General features: G+C 40.4%; 1 protein-coding gene across 12 annotated transcripts in view; it reads left to right on the forward strand.

Moving 5' to 3' along the window:
• LOC136840949 (tripartite motif-containing protein 3-like) overlaps positions 1-23,784 on the forward strand; it is an 882,756-nt gene that overhangs the window by 812,386 nt on the left and 46,586 nt on the right. For 9 of the 12 annotated variants that reach the window (XM_067107922.1, XM_067107925.1, XM_067107924.1 and 6 more), the window contains 4 exons: positions 5,962-6,078; positions 9,496-9,684; positions 15,032-15,146; positions 16,930-17,087. In XM_067107922.1, the coding sequence (XP_066964023.1) occupies positions 5,962-6,078; positions 9,496-9,684; positions 15,032-15,146; positions 16,930-17,087 (579 nt within the window). The remainder of the gene's footprint in view (positions 1-5,961; positions 6,079-9,495; positions 9,685-15,031; positions 15,147-16,929; positions 17,088-23,784) is intronic. The other 3 variants (XM_067107929.1, XM_067107928.1, XM_067107927.1) reach the window with 1 other exon arrangement.

Here is a 23,784-nt window from a genome sequence, read left to right on the forward strand (position 1 = left end):
GTGTGTGTGTGTCAGCGTGAAATCGTTTTGCTGTTGTAAGTTCTCTTGTCTACTCCCCCTCCTCTGAATTCTTCGACGAAGAATTCAGAGTATGAAGAGATAAGAGGAAAATTTGTAAAATAATTCGGGTGAATCATTGTAATTCCCTTCCATTATCCAATTCTGCCTTCGATTACTTCGTTATTTTCTATTGTTCAATTTGATCCAGTTGCTTCTGATGTTACACGCCTTGACGACTGGAGGTGATGATCGAAGGAATGAATATTATTAGTGTATGATTGTTGGTCTGCAAGGGTTTCGTTTTGGATCTGGAGGTTCGTCGTACTTATTGTAGGAAAATATGAAACAGCTAAATTTATGTGGAGTTATCACACAGAGGCAAGTTTCGTTTCCGATTTGCGTTCGTTCATTTGGTTAATGTAAACTGAATGCTTCCCTTAAAATGTGAAGTTACAAGAAAAAGAAACAGAAAGGCCTCCACATCCCAAGATTAGAGGTAGTATTTTTAAATGTGGTGTTATAAGCCATCAGTTGCTCCCTTTGAGGAGAATGTTTGTGTTTAGTTTAAAGCATTTAGTATGGGTATCGTAGCGACTGTGTAAGTGTACCCGCTGTGTTAAGCGTTGATTAAAGTTTAAATAAGGAAGGAGGGGTTCTGAGAGATGCCAAGCAGAAGTATAGTTATGGTCCTCGAGTGATGTAGGAAGAAGGAAGAATTTGACGAGAGAACGTCGTTCATCTCTGTTAAGTTTGTTGGTTGGTGGAAGGATTACCTCATCAACAACATCTCGTAATAAATATACTTAAGGGTTCCCGCTTGCATCGGAGAGTCTCTAAAGGGCTTGTCTCCTACCCACACTGTGGATGTATGACTGTGTCGGCGGCTGCTTTGTCGTGCGAGAGAACAGGTCTTCGTCTGTCTGGGAAAGACAGGAGTAGTGCCGGCAACGCGCTCGCTGGCAGCAGTTGTCCTCTTTTGTCTGGTCGCTCGCTACGAGCGTTACCCGTATACACGCGTGTGTCAGTGCGGATGTATGAATGAAAAATTCATATAAAACAAAGTACATTGTTCAAGTGCTGGGTTTTTGTGATTGTGGAAAATGATATAGATGTCATGTAATTGTGCGGTACCATTTACTATGTATAAGAAGTAGTTGCGTTCAACTGTTGTAATTTTTTTAAGCTGTATTGAAACTACTCGTTTCAGTTGGATCATCATAATACATATTTTTTCTTATTATGAAAAGGCTTAAAAGGCCATTTCATTAAGACACGTGATTTACCGCTGAGTAAAACGTTTGATAAAGACGCCTGCGACGGCTATGCTACTGGGAATTCGTGTGCGTGATAGTGGAGTGTAAACCAATCGATTTTGTACGAGCTTCTCTCGACCAATCAATGAATGAAAAGCCTGTATTTTGGGGAACTCCTAGATGGTGTTTTAAGTTCTTGGAATGGTCATGGCAGTTTCCATAGGTGTGGTTAGTTGCTCCTGTACCGTAGTGAAGAGCACTGAAGTACTTTGCGAAGAATGAACTGCAGTCAGTGTAAGAATTGTCTAATGACATGTGAGTTGAAACTGTGAAGCATTTGATTTTATGAGTTTTGAAAATTCTTGGTTTAAAGGTAAAGCATATTTTGTAAGAGGACATAAGTATTCGTTTTGGTTCCGGTTAAACGTATTGGTTAAACCTAAGGAATACGGTATCGATGATTTTCTGTCTGTCTCCCATTGAACATCGGAACAAAGGATTTACATCATAAGTAAGTTGTCTTGTGTTTTTCACTAGCAATTAGGGAACTAGATTTATTAGTAATCGATTCCTCTGTCTCTAGTATTTTAAAACATGCAATAAGGACTCTAAACTGTGAAAGTAATACTGGAATAAATAAACTCTATATTACTTCTCTTAGTGAATTTGTTACACTTGAACATGTTCCAGTATTAGGCTAAAATGGTACGGTATTATTTCAGCAATACATTCAAAATATCCCTAAGAGAGTATTCGGTGAATCTCACATCGGTGGAGTGAAGATTACCTTGTCGAGACCCTCCTGCTTTGTGCAGTTTTACCCCTCCTCTCTCTCTCTCTCTCTCTCTCCTCTCTCTCTCTCTCTCTCTCTCTCTCTCTCTCTCTCTCTGTACCAAGGTGCGATCCACAACAGCCGTCCAACAATCTATTGTATGGGGTAGGTCGACACAGGTATATTTTAGTTTTGCTAGCAATGCCCCTTTACTGTTTCATTCCTCTCTAAGTTCGGAGTTGAAACACGGGTACCTGAGTTGTAAGCCGAACTCGCTACCAGAGAGAGAGAGAGAGAGAGAGAGAGAGAGAGAGAGAGAGAGAGAGAGAGAGAGTCTTATAACCACGGAGAAAAATATCATGTTAATGACTGTTTTTATATATTTTTTAAAAGAAAGTCGATGAGTCGGGCTTGAGACGTTAAAAAGAATACATAGAGATTAAATTAGTGAAGCTTAACTACTTAGGGAGTGATAGATCACTTCAGTAGAGAATTGATTTTAAAGGACCCAAGAAAATAATAATTGAAAGAATCCCATGGCGTAGCAGTAATGAGGAGAGACAGTCACTGAACCGAACAGGACGAGAATTGCCCTCTTCATGAAATAAATGCGGAAAAAGATTCACTGGCGGGTATTATGTGGCTATAAGAAAGAATAATAATATCCTCTCGTCTTGCTGATCGTATCCGTGGACGTAATAGGGGAAAGAGACCGAAGCCCCATTGCTGCTGAGAAGAGAATTTAAAGATTTTATGCCAGAGTCGTTAGTCAGACTAATTGTCCCTGATTCATTGCTACCAAGAAACGAACAAAAAGTCAAAAGCACCACAATTTTGAGAGCATTAATCCAGAAGGAACTAATGGGGCCAGCCCAAATCTCCGAGTAACTGAAAATCGAAAAAAGTGCGAAATCAGCAAATGGAGATGGAGAAATTGATAGGAACTGTATTGTCTGGCATTGAACTTGACTCTGTTACTCTCCTAGCTACGTATTCAGGCATTCGAGGTCATAGTTAATTGATGATGGAAGATCAGCTGGAAGTTGAATGCAAACAAGAGGTGAGGGCAGGAGAGATTTTGTTCGTTTAATCCTCACTAATTCATGTATATGAGAAGCAGAATGAAAGTAATTGATAACGATGGAGAGAGGAGGCGAGAGAACAGAATTATGAAGGCCAACGGTACTGCTTGGAAAAGAGGTGTTATGCCATCAGCAACAAATCTAGAATCCTCTTATGTAAAACAGAGTATATATATTTTTAATATATTTTTTTCCACTCAAAGATGTTGGATTATCCATCTTTACTGGCCGTGTTGTCGCTTTAAATATTTCTCTTTAGATTGGTCTGTGTAAAGTTATTTTTGCAAGCTAGGTGCTCATTTTGGCATTATTTAAAGCTGAATAGTTGTAATTTATAGCAGCACGTTCAAAAAAGGAGAAAAAATCCCGAACCTTTAACGGTAAACATGATTACCTGAAATCAGCCAAACACAAATACATCCACCTAGCCGTAAAAAAAAACCGCTAAGAATAAAGTATTATATTTTCTCACAACTTACAAAACTGCAATTGATTGCCCCTTCAATGATATGTAATGAATGCTATTTGTGATAGATACTGCACATTACGTTGTGAGGAATATCGTGGATGAATTTTTATTCTCCATAGAGAACTTCTTAAGTTAGTATCATGCTTGGACACTCATTTAATGTTAAATGTTTATTTAATTGCATTTAAAAAAAAAAAAAGTAACTAACAAAAATAGAGAGAGAATGACGAGTCGAAGTTTGCCAAAATAAAAAAAAATTACATATATTGCTGTAAAAGAGTATTCTCCAGAAATAAAGTATAATTATACCAACCATAAGTAACAAAGCAAATCACCGTAATATAATTCAGAAATCTTCATACTGAGGATGGGCCGACATTTGTCAGACTGGAAAAACGTTTCTTTAGTAGATTTTGCCTTACAAAAGCCAAACTGATAACTAAAGGTCATTGAGAATCTCGAGTTGAGAACATTTTCAAATGTTCAAGTGACAGTACAAGTTGAACCAACTGAATGGTAGTTGGAAGGATTTGAGCAACAACTTGGAAAAAATAAACCTCAGTGTTTGATAAAAGGAAAAGTAGGTGAAGTAGCGAGAAGTAAGTAAATGATAAACGTGCTAGAATTTAATCCAGGCCAGCTCTTCGTAGTATTGAAATCAGATTTTTATTAAGTACAGTAGGAAGAAAGATTCGGTTGTGGTTCAGACAGCGGGAGGTTTGAAAATTGAAAATTAGGAAGGAAGGTTTTTATGTAGGCCAGCGGGAGATGCCTTATTAGAAGTTACATAGATTGGATATTCTAGTTTGATGATCTTAAGGTTTGTAGATACCACTTCCTCCTCATATGAACTCGCAACAATCCAGGTATTGCATTGAGAATTTTAGAAAAGACCAGGGAAGCGTCACAGGACAGCAGAGTTCCAAGAGGTTTAGAGTAGCTGATTGAAAACATTACCCTGAATGTTGGCAAAATAGATTTAAAAAAAGAAGAGGGGGTTCTTAGTGCAGAGTAAGATGTTGCATGAACCCTATACCGCCAACAAGTAGCGTCAAAATCAGTGACTGCACGATGGCAACAAACTTTCCAAGTGTAGCAGATAAAGAAGAGGAAATATGATGATGCCATTTAGCATATTTTGGTGTGGTCACACGTATGTATATATATATATATATATATGTGCATATATATATATATATATATATATATATATATATATATATATATATATATACATAGTAATATATATATATATATATATATATATATATATATATATATATATGTGTGTGTGTGTGTGTGTGTGAGTGAGTGTGTGTGTGTGTGTGTGTGTGTGTGTGCGTGCGTGCGTGCGGGAAGAATGCTGAAAGAGCATTCTCGACACATAATTGGAATAGTCTGAGGAACTAGATAAAGACCATTACAAAAGAGGGATCCTACATCAAGCTCTTGTCACTCTTAGAATGTGGTGCCTTAACCCTCATTTTGTAGCATTTTTACAGGCAGTTGGTTTCTTCCAACGTGTTTCCTACAACTGTATCATTAAGCCACTAGCCTTGTTGTATTTTTCATATCGGATATTGATCTAGAATAATATTTGGTGATGGTTTGAATGATCCTTTTGAATAAATGCCTGTAGAGCGGGAAAGAAACCTTGCTGTAACAGGAACAAGATCATAATTGCAACTAAAGAGATTATATTTATGTAATGAAAGGGGGAAATATGTCTTTATGCTTGTCACATCCGTATTGACCTTACTCTCTTGACTTTTCTATGATTTACCATAAATTGCTCTTGTTGTCATCTTGGTTGCTCAAATTCAGAAAAGGTGTTGATTTTTTACATATTGGTCATATTTTATCAGTTTGCTTTATAACGGGGTTTAACAAAAACTTCTGTGTACGTGAAATATAAAACTGAATTATTGTTCGTGATGTAGTAATTTGATATAGTTAATGATTATAGTTATAGGAATAATGAGTCTGGTGTTGATGGTAACCTACACGTTACCTCTGTTATTGTCCTTTCAATAATTATGATAATAATTATATTAAGTGAACCCTCAAAGTAAAGGCAACAACCTTCAATTATTGCTCCACACCTTCTGAGTATTCAATTCCAGTTTGCTACCAATATCCCTTACCTGCCTCCGATTCCTTCGGTGGCCATGGCCACGGTTTCAGCTTCCTCTGAAACTGAACCTGTCAGGTGTACATGAAAATGATAGTTCTATTTTAATAATTGAAAATTAAACTTTCATGAGGTAGTCAGAGGACAATTAAATCAAATTGTGAATCTGTTTTATTCGTCTGGCTAATAGCTTGGCGGTGTATATTTATATTTATATGTAGCATTATATTATAGTCTTCCCATGTGTCCCATAGGTCTTGCCTTGTCTTCATACGTTTTGCGAGAGGTGCCTCATTAGCTACACGCCCCCGGAGTCTCTCACGCTCACCTGCCCAGTGTGTCGTCAGCAGTCAATCTTGCCCAAGGACGGAGTAAGTCAAAATTTGGTCTAGGATCAGTATTTTAGTAAATTGTAACACATGCATCCCAGCTAAAAGTCTTTCACCCTTATCTAATCTTGCACTTGCTTCCTCCAAATTGCCCCTATCTCCCTATACGAGCGTGCCTTGCGCCACACTTTCAGGCTCTTGAGGTTTGTCTCCTGTATAACGCTTTTATTCTCTTTACTTTTTAAACTTTTCTTTTTTCTCAACTAGAATATAAACAGTCCTCATGTAATTTTTGACTTCATAAAAATGACTGACAATGCAGCTATTTTTTTTATAGTTACTAATGGTAATTTTATATTTGTATTTTTAGCGATATATGGTGGATGACATTTACATCAAAATAAATAAATGGAAAGTGTAGATGAATAGAATATATGGCTTTAAATAAGAACCTTTGAAGCTATTGTGCTTGTAGCGTTCACAAAATTTATTCAAAGGTCAGTGCTAGGTCACTTATTCAAACGAAGAAACCCGTTAACTTTTATAATAAAGCTAACTGCTTTAAAGTTCACAGATCAGAAACGAGTTGGTAGATGTATGATAAAATGAGAAATTGCACTCTGTGACAACAGCTAGTTTTGTAGCTTCTGTGGTGATTAGTTTCGAGAAATGATCTGTTATTTTATTTTATTTTTTAATTTTTTTTTACTCTTGGCTTTCATTTCTTCTTAGTTGATCTGCTCGCTCCCAATATGTTTTTTCCTTTAGCATCTTCATAACTTGCAGTCAGCATAAAAACTCTTGACGTGAATTGATTATGTATATATCTTGATACTTCAAGTCTGAAACTGAAACTTTTAATGTAACGATATGGCATTCCATTCGTCGTGAAATTTTTCTTCGGAATTTTGCCTCCTGCTTGGATTCGAGGCAAACCATAGTTATATGAATACTGTGCTTCTCATTAGTAGGCAAATATGTGGTCTTGTTTTGTCAACACAGTCATAGAAGAGAATCTCACTGGCAGCCAGGTCTCGCCGATCAGTTACAAATTCGCTGGATCATATAACGCAATACTTTTTTCCCACGGTTTGAATTATGATTATATTTATGAATATGTTAATGTGATTTCCTCGGGTAAATTATCAGTCACAATCTTAGATTGCAAAGTTTATTTAGATTATCTTTAGGGAAATCATTTGAAAACGGATGTTGAGGTAGTATAGCAACCCAGAAGTAGATTATTACCCACATTGTTGGGATTATCATAAGGGGAAAGTCAATTCGCATTACTGTACTCTTTTGAACCTTTGCCTGTCTCAAAATAGTATTGGAGGCGTGTCGCTCGAGTTTTCAAGAATATGTCGTGTATTCTGTAGTTCTACCTTCCGTTGTTAATCCTGAAGCCTTATATTTCACGGTATAATTAAAACAATTCATGAGGCACATATCTAGGAAGTTTTATTAGAGATATCTATTTCATTTAATTTTTACATGAGGTCGTGAACACTTGATAAAATGGTTCTGTGTTCTTTACGATATGTTTATGGAATAATAAAAACAACTTTGTGGAATAGTATGAGAAAGTTACATTTTGTGCTGCTGTTGTAATTGAAGTAGCCTATTTCTACCAGTGGTAAACAAAGTTTAATAAAACAAAGTTGGTTTAACAAAAAAGTTTTCTATTATTTTTGGTTAGGTTACGTTCAAGGCCAAGATTTTCAGTGTTCCTACAGACATAATGAAAACGACTGCCTTGTAGCCCAGTCTCAAAATTCAAGTCCCTCTAGCCTTACTAAACTAAACCACCTTAACAATCCAAGCCATATCTGTCATATATATAAGCTAAAGATAAACTCTTATTGTTAAGCACAAGTGCAGTTGAAGCCTTACATAAAGTATTTGCCGTAGTCTGTGTTTCTAGATTAAGTAGCTGTGTGCTGTCATGGGTGCCAGCATTTTGAGCAGTCGGCATTAAAGGAGACATTTATGAAACCCCGTGTTGTTGCCTCATTTCAAGAGGTGGAGTTGAATTCAACAGTGAAATTCTATCGATATTTGTTTAATTCATTCTATTGTCCTATTTGTATTTGTTCCTTTTACTATATTCTGACAGGTAGCATTAGTATGCACCATATCTTTCCATAATATAGTTTTTAATGGAGATTACCATCCTTCTATCCTATCTCCATAGACTCATCCTTTTTATTAGATTGTGAGTAAATGAAAACAAACATTATTTTATTGAAATTAGTAATGCACATAAGTTCCGGAGAGCAAGTAGTGAAATAGTGGAAAAAGTATAAAGCGTCCTCTGAATAGAACGTCACGCACTTATAAAAAAAAAAAAGTAAAAAGAAAATAGTAAAATTTAGTACAGATAAAGCCCATCTTCACAAGAAATTCCTGACTGCAATACTTTGGTTACGGAGGACTTTATCGTAAATGAAAGCTCACGAATATCGTTTACTGAGAATTTTGAAGCTGAGGGTTGTATCTTTTCATTCTATATTGAAAAATTTCGTCGGATAATTTCGTATTTGAACGAAATTAAAATATTTCCTTTTCATGCTTTTGCCTTCATTTGCAACACGTCCCGCTGAAAGCATTTACGAGCGTCTACATTTTCCTTTCAATTTCCGTTATGATTTTTTCGTTAAATAGATTGTTTAAACCACTGTGGCACATCTAGACTAGATTTATGTAACTGAATGTAGCCCAAGCTACATATCCTGTCGATGTCAAAATTGTCATGCACGGTGTCACAAAACTTCAAAATTATGGATACCCTTACTTTACCTGCCATTTGATAGGAAGATTCAAAAGATATTACATAGTTAACTTAAGAAATTGATTTACATTGTTTTCTATGCGTTTTGTAACAGCCGTCTTTTCCTAGATATAAGCACAAGTTTTATTATATTCTATCGTTTTTTCGGGGTGTGACACATTGGCAAAGTGGTCAGGATATTATATGTTTTAATTATTGGATGTGGTTTTAAAATACAAGTTGCCTTGCATTGTATCAGTCATTGCTGATGGCGTGTGAGTACTGCTAAAACAGTTTTTTTTTTTATGTGGAGCGTTGGAGTGATAATTTTATCGCGTTTTCTTCGCCATAGTCGCTCTAATATTTCTTTGGATGTAACATTTATGTTTTACTAAATCTCTTATAAAAATTTTTTTTTTTGCTTTCCCTTTAACTCCTTGCAGTTACACAATAAATTCTTATCAATTATTTATAAGCTCTTATTGCAGTGATCATTTAGCACCACCTTTAAATTCATGTTTTAACATTCTTAAAAAAAGTGCTTTAAATTAGGCCTAATAATACTAATACATACAGTACTTATACTAATGACATACATTATTAACGGAGATCATAAAAAATGTCAATGTAGAAACGGTGGAGGTAACATGAACTAACCATGTGGGTATGCGTCTGTCACCCTGCTTCAGGTGCCGGGTCTTCAAAGCAACACTTGGGTACGCGGTGTCATGGAAGCCATGGACAGTGGGGCGGCGGGCCCACCCCTACCGGGAAGTGCCCCAGGCCCCTGTGCTCTCTGTCTTAACTCACAACCTACTTCTAGATGTGTACAGTGCCATAAACAGATGTGTGCCCCATGTGCCACTCGACACACACAGGTAAGGCCATTTACAAAAGATTTTCAGTGATGTTTGATTTCTCAAAGGTAAGTCTACCCATTCTTTTTTAACTGCTAATTATAATTTTCCATTGTTTTCTAACATAAAAATCTTGGTATGATTTCTTATGTAAGTACCGCTAGTGGGTCGTAATTAGTTCGTGTATTAGATTGAATACATGCATCCCGAAAAATTTAACCTTGCATTCATCTTACCCTTAATATCTATCTATATTTCGCAAAAAGCATTCATAACTGGTACAGTCTTCTTCTTAAATTTGTTAATGATACTTGTTGGTGTAAATGAATATTCCCATACCATTTTGAAGAAGCAAATGATAGAATTCATCAGTTATGATAGATTAGTACTTTGAAATATGAAAAATAATTCCGCAAGAGGACGTCAGCAATAGACTGCAGTCGGCCACCCAACAGACTAGACAGATAGAAACACGTAGCGGCGGATCAATCGAAGGTTGCGTGTTTGTGAGAGCGCTGTCGGATCGTTTCCGTAGTAAGCAAGAGCAAAGTGCGTGTCTGAGGTGACCCGGTCACTGACCCAAAAAATACCTGGGCGAGTTCCTTTTGTGTTTTTACTTTAACGGAATTGCCCTGTTCCTTTGCATTCCCATTAATGGTCACGTACAAACCAAGAATTTTTCGAGACTTTGTCCTTAAGATCGGAAGGAGTCTGGTATCGTGCTGAATTAGGAATATTGTCCGTGAAAGAGTCACGTGATCTTTACGCTAAGGTTCCATTAGAGCCAAGAAATACCCAGGCTGCATAATAGCGATGTTTCCCAATTTATGTTGGCTGCGAATAGCTGATCTGAAAGGTGACCCAATTTTTATATCGCCGTCGTGACCTGCATGTCGTTCTTTATGGAATTTGCTGTAATTGTAGAGGAATTCTTACGAGCTTCATTATATGCATACTAATGTTGCTTGCATTTACAATACGTTGAATGAGGTTGCTAGCCCACCTTCATATCTAGGGCTTGGAATATTGCTGGCTTCCATGTTTCTCGAGGTACGTGTTATTTCTTAATTCTAAAATAGGTATGTTCCACCTGTGGTCTATACTTTCATCGAACTATCCAGGATTGCAACTACATTTGGCCTTTTGTTCATTTCTGTTTCGTTAGGCAAAAATGTAATATAAAAGTTGCATTATTTGTTTTACGTACGCCCTTTAGCGTTTTCAAGAATGATTATTTTTTCGCGAATGTTCCCCTTCAAGCGGGCCTGTATTGATGTTCCAGTCTTTCTCCTATACTAGTTCACATTACGTAATCTTCCCGTACGGGTTCACATCCCAAAAAAGAGAAACGTGATGTCTTTTGGTTCTGACTAAAATTCACAAGCTTTGAGGCTTGTCCCCATCCCGAACGATGAAGAATAATTTAGATATTTTGCGAGTCAGGTGATCATTTTATCGTACATGTACTTCATTTCGTGAACTTTGCTTTTATATATTTTTATTTTTGTAATTATTTTCGTCTGATCTTTTGATATACCTGTCTGTATTTTTATTCTGATCTTATTGCTCTAAATTTCTCATTTTCATTTAACATTGTCTTTATATCATTTAGAAAATACGTTTTCATCTGGTGCTCTGTAGTTGACCGATTCTTATATATGTTGTTATTTACACTTATTTCTCACGGTTGTTTTGCCTACGTAATTTGTTTTTTCCATTTGATCCTTCGATAGTTGGTTTTTCTCTCGCTGCACCTAATACCCTGCGGGACACTCTCCACACGGAAGAGAAGCCAAGGTTCCTGCGGCAAATCCGTCATATCAATAAGCTTTATTGAGCTTCTTGCCATCTGTCGCTATCATCCAATCTAACTGCAAGGCCTACTTCGGTTCATGCTATTACTCCTCTGTTTATTATATTAATGATTTATATTGACGTGATTTATTAAAATGCATTTGTGCACACGTTTATTTTGTTATTTACATTTATTTGTTTATTGTAACCATATATGTAAATGCTTATTTCCTTTAACCGCACATTTAAAAGATACAACTCATTGACAAACTACCGAGATTTGCAGTTTTGTGAAGAAAAAATAGCATACATACATAAATAATTCGTGTTTACACACACACATGCATGAAGTAAAAATGTGACACAGTGTTAAATGTTGCTGATTAACGCTAGATAAAATATATACAATCAAACAATTCAAGAACTATGTTAAAGTAACACATCGTGCAAGATATGGTTGTTTCTGCCTTAAGTTACGGGATTGAATTCCTGTCACGTAGCGTCCCCCGAGAAAGTCTCCTTTTTGATGTTCTATCTGCCACCAATCGATTTGATTACAAAACCTTTCGTTGCTTTGTTTCTTTTTATTTGCAAAAAAAAAAAAAGTTACATTGAGTGAACAACCCAAATGTACCCGGGCCATCACGAGGGAGAGAGAGAGAGAGAGAGAGAGAGAGAGAGAGAGAGAGTAGAAGTTTCGTGTGCTGATAATTCTGAGGACTGATTTTAAATTAATTGATGCTACTAAGCAACATAATTATCTTATTAAAAGTTTCTTTCCCATCCATTATTGGAGCACGTGCATCGTGAACACACGTGTGTAAGAACCCTGGGAGTGTTAGGTAGAGGAAGGGAGGAAGAGTGGTGTAGGGTGTGGCGATGATCAATACGAGGTGCCAGTTTGTATTTAAACTCTCCCAAGGGTTTCCTTTATTTTCCGGCTTCATATTAATTAAACACGGAAGGTATGCTGTTAGTAATGTGTCTAACGCTGGTTTTATTCCGTAGGGTTAGTTTGGGCAAGGTAGTACGTGAGGGCCTGTTCTTAGAGTTCTTTTTGGGATTTCGTAGACTAAATAGCGTGTCATTATTTTTCAAAAATAGTGATGTTTGATGAATTTTGAGAGATTAGACAATGTTATTATATATAATAATTATTCTTTATTAGTGTAAGCGAGGTTTTTTAAGAAGAGACAGAAAGGGACTAATATCGACTTTGGCTTCGTATAAAAATTTCTTCTCCCTTTCCATCAGCGCATCTCTCACTATACTGATATACTGTATATGTGTATATATATATATATATATATATATATATATATATATATATATATATATATATATATATATATATATATATATTTTTAATTTCGCTGTTTTGTGGTGAGAGAACTTCAGGTGCAGGTCCTTTTGTTCTTTTCACTGGTACCACGGATCTTATGAAAGAAGCACTTTCAAATTATTGATTACCAAAAATATTTCATATATATACCCGCCTCATTTAAAAAATTTGTGCCGTATTTTTTCTGTAAGATTAAAAATTAAGCGCGCTTTATATTTTTAAAATTTTAAATCATTGGTATTACCTCAAATTTTTAATATTACAAAAATTTATATATTTCTCCTGGTATATGCATTGTTATTTTCTCGTATTATGCTTGTTATTACGGTAACAAATTTCGATGAAAATGCAGTTGGACTAATGTCTAGTTTTCTTTAATATTGATTGCTGGTAAGTAGGTCAGATTGAGGATTAACATTCATGATATGCCGTGACGTGAGTTTAGGCATAATTGATGGATTATACTGTGTTATATATTACAAAACACGTTCTTCTAAATGTACGTATGTACGTTAAAAAGTCTACCACACTTAAGCAGTCACAGAGGTAGGAGAGAGAGAGAGAGAGAGAGAGAGAGAGAGAGAGAGAGAGAGAGAGAGACCTGGGGAGGGGAGAGCGAGTAGGTAGAAGTCGACGACAGTTCGAGTCAGATCTTGCTCTCTAATGCACCCCTGTGGTCGCCCTGCTCCCCTCTTTTGCATCTTTATTCTTGAAATACAATCAAGCTGGAAAGTAAACGTTTATAATAACACGGCAACAATTAATAATGCTTTTACAGTCGCGAGTAGCAGTCTTGTAAACGGATCATAAAATTCCTCGGATAGTCTCCATTTTTAAGCGCCAGGCACCACAGTGGCAGTCGACAAGAACATTCGAAAGGCCATTTTATTTTGGAATGTAATGACGCTGCAGACCGTATAAGAAGAATGTTAAGAGTGTATTTTCTCTCGAGGCCTTGCTTGCAATAGAAAGTCATTCGTCAGATTCCCATTGTTCTTAGTTCTGTGCTGACAGTTTCTTTGCTCACATCACTTTTATGGAATTTACATCTTGATGTTATCCTTTTGCCAATGAAAAAAATAAACTAAAATCACGCTGGAAAAGACGTGAAATCTGAGTTACCATAAGTTTTGTTTAAAGTATATACAAAGAACTTGATTGCGAGTGGCATCATTAACCATGAGTCCCGGTGCCATACCCGTCCCCAAAGTGCCAACGTCGTCTTCGCCTCCTTGTCAGGTATGTCTTTTATTCATCGATGATTACCCTCGGTTCGTCTCTGGACGGAATTATTTCTTATCAGCTGACTGGTGACACTGGGAAACCTAGCATATTGGCTGAAGGGCCTGACATCATCGATTTTTTCGTGACGTCATCGAGTTGGGCCAAGACACTATAAGTAAATTTTAATAGATTTTTTCTTCAACGTAAATTTTGATTTGTTGTTTAAAAGTCCTTTCGGGAATATTCTCGATTATAAGAAATTTACTACTTGTTCCGCAATAATATAGGAAGAACTGGATTTTCAAAATCGAATGCGATTATTTAAAATTTTGAGTTGTTCTGTTTTATCTTATTTGTGTGGCCATTCCTGTCTTTCATTGTCTGTCAGTAGGTCCTTTGCACTTGGTCTTTAATTCGTTTATGGTCTCGCATGTATTTGTGTTACCAATTTGATTATCGTTCATTTGGAGTTGCCCAGAACTCAAATAAAACCAACCTCCAAGGTTTTTTTTCTATCTTAATCGTTTAAAACGCCAGTTGTTACCTTTACGTGCCTATGCTTGCCGTACTCAGTGGTGCACGTATGCATTTATGATTTCATGTTTGTTATAAACATGGGTAAAGTGGTTCCACGTTTGAGAGGACTTTAAATCAATATAGTTCTTCGTGCGTTTTGTTGCCTCTTGCGTCCGAGTTCTTTAGTCTTACTCCATATGGTTTGTCTTTGTTAATCTTGTTCGTGAATTTATTTTTTACTGTTATTCTGACATTGTTTTCCATGCCCATTCATCATTAAATGCGTCCGTCGAGCTGCGTGTGACTTCTATGGAACATGGAGACAAGTCGTACACACGCACACACATATACTGTAGAGTATATGTGTTTGTTTGCATGGTCATGTAAATATTTCATAAAATCCACCAAATTTATTCATCAGGATACGCGTCCATCGAGCTGCATCGAGAAAAACAAACCCCCGAATCTTACTCTTGTTCCATACCTTTCCAGGACTCGGGAAGTGAGAGCCATAGTGTGGTGAGTCTGTCGGATAGTGATGCTGGCTTGCCTCACGCCAACGGTTACCATGACGACGAGACTACTCTCTACTGTCCCTCGCATCAGGGTAAACAAATTATTTCTTATCACTTATTTTTAATCTCTTCTAAGCATTCTTAAGATAATATACAGTGTAAGTTCAAACGGTTTTTAGTCAGAAAATATGTTTTTGAATGGTAGTGTCTAGTAGTTTTTGGAAGCGATTTCATCGTATTACCAATAATAATAATTAGATGCTTAGGACATACATGCAGTACTGTGGAATGATTGCAGTCGTTTGGTTCCAGAGTATTTAAAATAATCGATACGTTCTCCCAGAAAACAAGGAGAGTTGCCAGTTTACTGATTTGCCAAATTCTGACTTGCCAAATAAGCCCAAGCTCTAGAAGAGATGTTTTCTTGCTGTTTTAATTAATAAATTTCAATTTTTGAAATCAGAAAGTCTTTCTGTCGTATATTTTCCTGGAATTCGATACAGACTTAAGGTCTGTATGGAGAGAGGAAATAGGTAGCAATAACAAGAAAAAGTCGAGAAGTAATCGATACTGTTACCGCCTATCTAGATGTAGCATGGTATAAATTTTCATAATTTGATAACTTGTAATTTAAGATTTGCAATTCTATTTGGCTTACTAGGATGTTTAAACGTTAAGAAATGTGACAAATGCTCCACAGCAAACGATCTAGATTTTTTTTTCAACATCTGTAGGCACTTGTCATGTTCATAGACAGTGGGGATGGCATTCCCTTGGAAAATTAGGAATTAGCTACATAATATACGTCGATCAAAAAAATCGACCTTATTTTCGTGCACTGGAGATAGCTAGGATAGTTTAAATTATAATATTATATATATATATACAGTATATATATATATATATATATATATATATATATATATATATATATATATATATATATATATATATATATATATATATATATATACTGTATATATATATACTGTGTATAATATATCTTTTATATATATATATATATATATATATATATATATATATATATATATATATATATATATATATATATATATATATATATATATATATATATATATATATATATAGATAGATAGATAGATAGATAGATAGATAGATATATATACATATATATATATATATATATATATATATATATATATATATATATATAAAACTATAGGGCATTTCCTTCATTGTAAAACTATAGATGTTTTTGTAGTATTTTTTAGTGCGTGTATGTCAGTTTGAATATAGCAGGAGTAAAAATATGTAACTGGTCCAAGATTGGAAAAGAATGACAAAGAATCTCTTCATGGGGAAGTCTGAATCTGTGCCAGAAGTTAGGGATCATGAGAGTTGTTGTGCCGGGCGATATGATTGCAAAAATAGGCGTCACATTAAGGGATGGTGCTGTTGGTAGGTATGACATCTTGCGGGAAATGAGGATGGAGAGTTCCATGTGGAAATGTGTTTGGAAGAAATTCTCGATTGTTAGAAACATGATTCAAAAACAAGAATATTTGCCAGGATACATGGAAAAGAGAGATTGGTAAGGAGAATTTCCTACATTATATGTTACTACACGATCTAAGAACAACTTGATAAATGCATTGGTGAAAAGAGTTGATGTAGATGAGGGGTAGGGAGAAATTTGGTATAGATAGCATGAACCCAGTTTCTGGTTTATGAATCTCTTGGGAAGCCATATTTTGCAATATTTGTGGGACATATACTGTACTAAATGCATCTTTTGACTTTATGCGTGAGTTCCCCTAATTGCATTTTCAGTTTACTTACATTATCTGCAAATGCATGGTCAAACTCTGCAATATTTCCCCCATGATCTTACAGGTCAGACCTTGCGTTTCTACTGTCGGGACTGTGAAACTGCAGTGTGTAGCAGTTGTACCGATATTGAGCATCGCGCACATAATACCCTCCACTTGACAGATGCTGTAGAAGAACACCGTTTAGCGATGCATCAGCTGATTGACAGGGTCACAATGCAGGTTGTAATTCCTTTGTACGGTATTCACATAATTGTTTGTCCTTGTTTATTCTGCCTCCTTGCATATCAAATATGCAAGGAGTCAGAATGAACAAGGACAAACAAATTTTGTTCCCTTGCTTATCTAGCAAGTTTGTTTTATTTATTTACTAATAACAGATGATATGGTTTTTATGTTGATTTTACTTTGTTTCAGGATTGAAATTCTTTCAACAGTTCAGTTTGAATTTCCATTATTATTATTATTATTTTTATTATTAATGAGTTTGCGCTAATGGGTCAAATTTCAAGGCCTGTTAAATGAGCTGTGAACATGGAAGCAATGGAATGATAAAGAATTTCTTCTGTACATGAATTTTCACGAAGACATCATTGTTACAGATCAGTAGCCATCAACATATCGGATGCTTAGGGGTTTGGCCTTCAGATAAGTGACAACATCAATGTATCACAGACCTTCAGAAATACTTGATTATTCAAGATATCTAGCAGCTATTATTACAGTAATCCTTATAATTTCTAGCCTAAGTTACTGTCATGTACACAGTTATTTTTGCCACAGTTATTTTTGCATGCGCTATTTTATTACATAAAATTTTATCCACTACGATGTGAACGTTTACAGATAGTTTTAGAAGCTACAGAACCCAAAATCCTTCACATCCAGCTATTCAGAAAACCCATGGATTGCTCTGTTAACTTGCTCCCATTACAAGTAGCCCAGTGTTGATGGTCGCCAGTTCATGTTGATATCAAAGGTATTGTAAGGTGTCAAAGAAACGAGCAGGTAAAAGTTACTGCTACTTTATTACAGATCCAGGCAGTTTATATAGCGGCCGACTGACGCCGGCCCGCGAGAGACAATGGAATTGACTGTGACCTGAAGTCGAAACAATAAACAATAATATGCAGTGAACGAGTACAAATTACAATACAAAACATACAGAACTACAATATGGATACAGTCTTGATGCCTGTGAATGAAGAAACATGTGATACACAATGTGTGACATTTGTATAAATACATAAAGTAAAAAAATGATTAAAAATGCGTGACCTGGCACGTTTTAGGCGTGACTAATTGAGTTTGAAGAAAATGGGAAGTCACCAAAGAAAACATGCTCAGCGGAGACTTAATTAATGGCGCCGCAAACACTACGCTGGCGCCCGATGTGGTGACTTTACAAATACTCCCCAAGACGAGGGACGCGTCTGACTAATCCCTGTATCTGCTGGGACGCTGAAGGGTGCCGCAGCTCCTTGAAGATAACGGAGGGGGCTCCCGCCTGTGAGGCTGCTGGTTGGGCGGTCCCTTCCTGGGGCGGCCCGCGCCTGCGGGGTGAGGGCGTGCTGGAGTGCGGTTGGGCGGAAGGGGTGCTGCGTCGCTGTCGGGACTCTCCGACAGGAAGGCGGGCTTTAACCGGTCTATTGAAACCCAGTCGCCCTTGCCGGGAGTGCCAGCTGGAACGCCTTGCTGTTTCGCTCCAGCACGCGGAAGGGTCCCCTGTAGGGCTTGGTTAGTGGTGGACGGACGGCGTCGACTCTGACGAAGACGGGTGGCGGATGACAGCTGTGGCAGCATGAAGGTGGTTGCTTTGTTGATGTATGAGCGCCTGCAAGGGCGCTAACTTGCCGCCACGCCGCGGAGCCTCTGCAGTGATGGGGAGTGGCGTTCATCCGTCACGAGCTCTCCCGGCACCACGAGGGTTCCCCATAGGTTTGTTCAGCCGCAGATGGGGTGCCGCCGGCTCTGGGGCGGTTCTCAACCCGAGGAGGACCCACGGCAGCTGATGTTTCCAGTCCTCGGCGGTGCAGCGGGCCATGAGGGATGACTTTAGGGACCTGTGGAACTGTTCGACCAGGCCGTTGGGTCGCTGGGTTGTACGCTGTGGTGGTGTGGTGCGTGGTTCCCAGCAGTTGAGCCAGGGCAGACCACAACTCGGAGAGGAAGGCGGGGCCTGTCGGTTGTGATGTGGTCCGGGACGCCGGCGCTAACCCAACTGGAGAGCAGGGCCTCAGCGCACGCGCGCTGGCGGTGGCTTCTTGCATGGGTGTGGCTTGCCACCTCGTCAACGGTCTACCACCGTCAGGAGGTATCTGGATCCACCTGATGGGGAAGGGCCCGACGACGCCGATGTGGATGTGGCCGGCGGCGCCCTGGCTGTGGGAACTCGCCTACCCCCGACTGGCGCGACGACCCACCTTACTGGTCTGGCACTGCAGGCACTGTTTTGCCCAGGCCGTGGCGTCCTTTTTGCACCCGTGCTAGACGAACTTTTTGAAAGCAGTTTGGCTGTGGTCCTGCCGGAGGGGTGAGAGGCCGTGAATTATGTCGAATACCTGGCGGGGCGTGAGGCTGGAACCAAAGGGCGGGGCTGACCTGTGCTGATGTCACAGAGCAGGCTGGGGCCTTCGGGCGCGAGGTCACGTCCCGCCACTTGAGGGATGTGATGGCGGTGCGGTATGCTGGGGTTTCTGGGTCAGCGGCCTGTTCTCTGGCAAGGTCCTGGTAATCTACACCAAGCTGCACTGCGTTCAACTCGACTCTGGAGAGGGCGTCTGCTACGGATTTTTCTTCCCGGGAGGTACCTGACGGAACAGGTAAATTCGGCTATGGCTGAGAGGTGGCGCTGCTGTCTGAAGACCATGCGCCCCCTGCTTCGTGGAAGGCGTGAACCAGTGGCTGATGGTCTGTGAAGATTGTGAAGGGCGCCCTCCAGGAGGAACTTGAAGTGCCGAACTGCGCAGTACATCGCGCAGAGTTCCTGTCGAAGGTGCTGTAGCGGGTCTCTGCGGGATTGAACTTTTGCTGAAGAAGGCGATGGGCTGGGGGCGCCGTTGATGATTTGCTCCAGAACAGCACCGCAGGCGACGTTACTGGCGTCTGTCGTCAGCTGGAGGGGGCCTTGGGATCTTGGTGTGCCAAGGCGGTTGCCTTGGCGAGGGCGGCCTCTCAGGGAAAAGGCCTGCTGCTGGCTGGGTCCCCAAGACAGGGACTTCGGTTGGCCTTTTAGGACTTCTGTCAGGGGGCCGTGGTGTGCGCGATCCCGGCATGAACCGCCTGTAGAAGTTTACCATCCCAAGGAACTCCTGGACGGCCTTGGTGGAGGTGGGTGTCGGGAACCTGGCTACGGCTGCTACTTTCGATGTAAGAGGGCGGACGCCTGTCGGAGACACCTTGTGACCCAGGAATTCTGCTTTCTGGACGCCAAGGTACACTTGTCAAAACGGACGACGAGGCTGTTCTCTTGGAGGCGCTGGAGGACTGCCCTGATGTGTCTCTGGTGTTCGCCAGAGACCTGGAAAATATGAGAATGTCGTCGACGAGCAGACGAGAACTTTAGGTCCCCAGGATGCTGTCCATGAGCCGCTGGAAGGTGGCCCCGGCGTTCTCAGCCCGAAGGTGGAGAAGGCGAACACATAGGACCCGAAGGGGGCGTGATGATGGCTGTCTTTGGTATGTCCTCTGGCGCAACAGGTACCTGGAAATAAGATTTAAGAAGGTCCAATTTAGTGAATATTTTGGCCCCATGAAAGGAGGCCGTGAGGTCCTGCATGTTGGGTAGAGGGTAGTGGTCGGGCTCTGTTGCAATGTTGAGCCGCCTGTAGTCGCCGCAGGGTCTCCAGGAGCCGTCCCGGTTTCTGCACCATGTGGAGGGGGAGGCCCATGGACTGGAGGCTTTCCTGCAGATGCCCATCCGCTCCATCTCCGCGAATGCTTTTTTCGCCTCCTGAAGGCGCTGAGGGGAAGCCTGCGGAACTTCGCGCATGTGTCGGGGGCCCTTTAGTCGTTATATGGTGGTATATGCCGTGCTTGGCTGGGGCCCCGGGACTTGGCGGCTCGGGCTTAAATACCTCAGGGAACTCCGACTGTAGGTGTGCATACTGATGGGGGCGACGGCGCTGATGGTGGGTCTGGGTCCCGCTGTTAACGGAGAGACCGGCAGGAGTCGGTATCGAGGAGGCGCTTGCGCCTCACGCCGACTAGCAGGCCGGCGCGCCAGAAAATCGGCCCCAGGAGTGGGGTTCCTACGTCCGCGACGATGAAGTCCCAGGAGTAACTCTGGCCAAGGATGGAGATCGACAGGAGCCTGGTGCCGTAGGAGAGGATGGGGTTCGTTGGCGGCCGCCAGGAAAGCGGCCGGGTCTGGTGTCTGGTTGCGGTCCTCTCTGGATGCTGGGAAGACCGATTTAAAGGCCCCTGTGTCGACCAGCATCATCCTGCCGGAGACGGTGTCGCGGACGTAAAAACCTACTGTTTTTGAGGCCCTGGGTTCTTCGGCTGCCATGGCGGCCTGTCCTGCTGGCCGCCACCCCGCCGTTTTTGAACGGGCGAACGAGCAGGGCGGCAGGCAGTTTCGGGCGTCCTTTCCGAACAACTTGTGGTAGCGACAGAAGCCCGGGACCTCCATCTGCTGTGGTTCGGTGGACGCCTGTTGGCGATGGCGTTGACGGGCTGCTCTACATCCTCTTCAGGCTGGACGGAGCTGACCGGCTGTGTGGCCGTTTTAGCCGCTGTGAAGCCTTGACGGAGTCTGTGAGATGTTGCGCCGTCTCTATGAGGTCCTCGATAGGCATGGTGTAGGGGTGAGCGATCTGGTTGCGTACCTCTGGGAGGAGTTAGCGAAGGTAGATTTCCGTCATGAAGCTTATCTCCTGCCGCTTCTTTGTGCCACCCAAGTCTGGTAGTGACAGGAGATCTACGACCATGCTCCAAGCGTCTCTTGAATTGAGGTCGTGGCATGGGTTTATGGCAAGGTCGATAGCACAGGCGGCCCGCTCGGCGATGGGCAGGGAGCAAGCTTCGAGGAGCAACTTTTTTGTGGTGCTGTATGTGAGGGTGTGTGTTTCGGGTACTCGCGAGATGAGTTTTCTGTACACGTCCTCCGGAAGGGCGTTGAGCACTGTGTCGGCCTGTAGGGATTTCGTCCGTCAGGTCCGCGATTCTGAAGTGGCTCTCCACCCTGCGCAGCCACATCGATGGGTTCCCCTGCGTAAACGGGCGGCAGTTTTACGGTGAGGGCGGCCCGCGATTGTGTTGCCCGCCGCCGTCGTGTGTTCGGGCGCTGGTGTGGAGTTGCGGGAGGGCCTCGGCGCGGGGCGGGCACGGGTGTGATGGGAGGTAGGTAAACCTCCGAGTCCGCGGGGTCCGCGTTTAACTGCATGAAGGAGGGGATATCCGCGTCCATGCTCGCTCCTTTGACCCCTTACTGGGTGGGGTACTCGCGCCAGTACGCACTTTCGTGCGCCGTGTGGTTCCGCTTGACACTGGTGGGGCACGCCGACGAGAGTCAGCACGCTCAAACACTGGTTACAGCGCCGTGTTTAGGCCGCTAAGAGCGTTTTGGAGAAATCCTGGAGCCAAGACTAAGTCGCCCGTGTCAGTCCGCTAATGGCTCCGGGATACTCCGGGTCACCACTGTAAGGTGTCAAAGAAACGAGCAGGTAAAAGTTACTGCTACTTTATTACAGAGCCAGGCAGTTTATATAGCGGCCGACTGACGCCGGCCCGCGAGAGACAATGGAATTGACTGTGACCTGAGGTCGAAACAATAAACAATAATATGCAGTGAACGAGTACAAATTACAATACAAAACATACAGAACTACAATATGGATACAGTCCTGTGAATGAAGAAACATGTGATACACAATGTGTGACATTTGTATAAATACGCATAAAGTAAAAATGATTAAAAATGCGTGACCTGGCACGTTTTAGGCGTGACTAATTGAGTTTGAAGAAAATGGGAAGTCACCAAAGAAAACATGCTCAGCGGAGACTTAATTAATGGCGCCGCCGAAACACTACGCTGGCGCCGATGTGGTGACTTTACAGTATTGAATAGGCCAAAGCGGAAGGCGACGAAATTGAATAGTATTGATTGTCCCTCAGTTCCTTTATGCTGATAAAAAAGAATGGCCTATCTGGTTATATATTAAGCGAAAGTGGCGAGACCAATGAAGTTCTTTCTCTATGAAGAACTTGAAATATTAAGGATCCATCCTTAGATTGATTCATGGTCCTCATTACACAAGAGAAATTCTTGGCTCAAGGCTAGGCCGAATAGACTGAAGATAGGTCATATTCATTTAACTAACAAATTCACAATGCAGGGTGATGAACACCAGTGGGTTATCTTTGTGATATCCTTTTTACTCTGGAGGACATATTGGTGGACTGTCTAAAAAAAAAAAGTATACCTTAGACTGTCTCAAGTACAGTATGTACATAAGAGAAGGCAACATCATAATTCAGATTCTATAAAAGAGGTCTAAAATAATAACGTTCAGCAGATTCTATAAAAGAGGTCTTAAATAATAACATTGATACATAATTTCATGGAATTTTTAAAAAGATAAAAAATTTTCATATTTTACCATTTTTATTTAATATAGGTTACTAGGCATAAATGTATCACAAGTTTTACCTGTGAAACATTATCACATCACTGAATAAACAAACAGTTCCAGTACCAGTTCATCAAACTAAACGTACTAAAATCAAATCAAATTGAATATTCCTCCTTGTAAAAACTAGATTTTAGCAAAAATTCATTGCAGGTATTGATGCATAGTGATGCTGTAATATTTTCTCTAGTTATTTACTTTCCTATGCTGTGGGTAGCATCTCTCATTCACTGAATTGTCTTCTTCATTTCTTTCCATAAGGTATGTATCTTAATTGGGTACATAGT

This window comes from Macrobrachium rosenbergii, chromosome 8 (genome assembly GCF_040412425.1).
Source record: "Macrobrachium rosenbergii isolate ZJJX-2024 chromosome 8, ASM4041242v1, whole genome shotgun sequence".
In the NCBI taxonomy this organism is placed as follows: Eukaryota; Metazoa; Arthropoda; class Malacostraca; order Decapoda; family Palaemonidae; genus Macrobrachium; species Macrobrachium rosenbergii.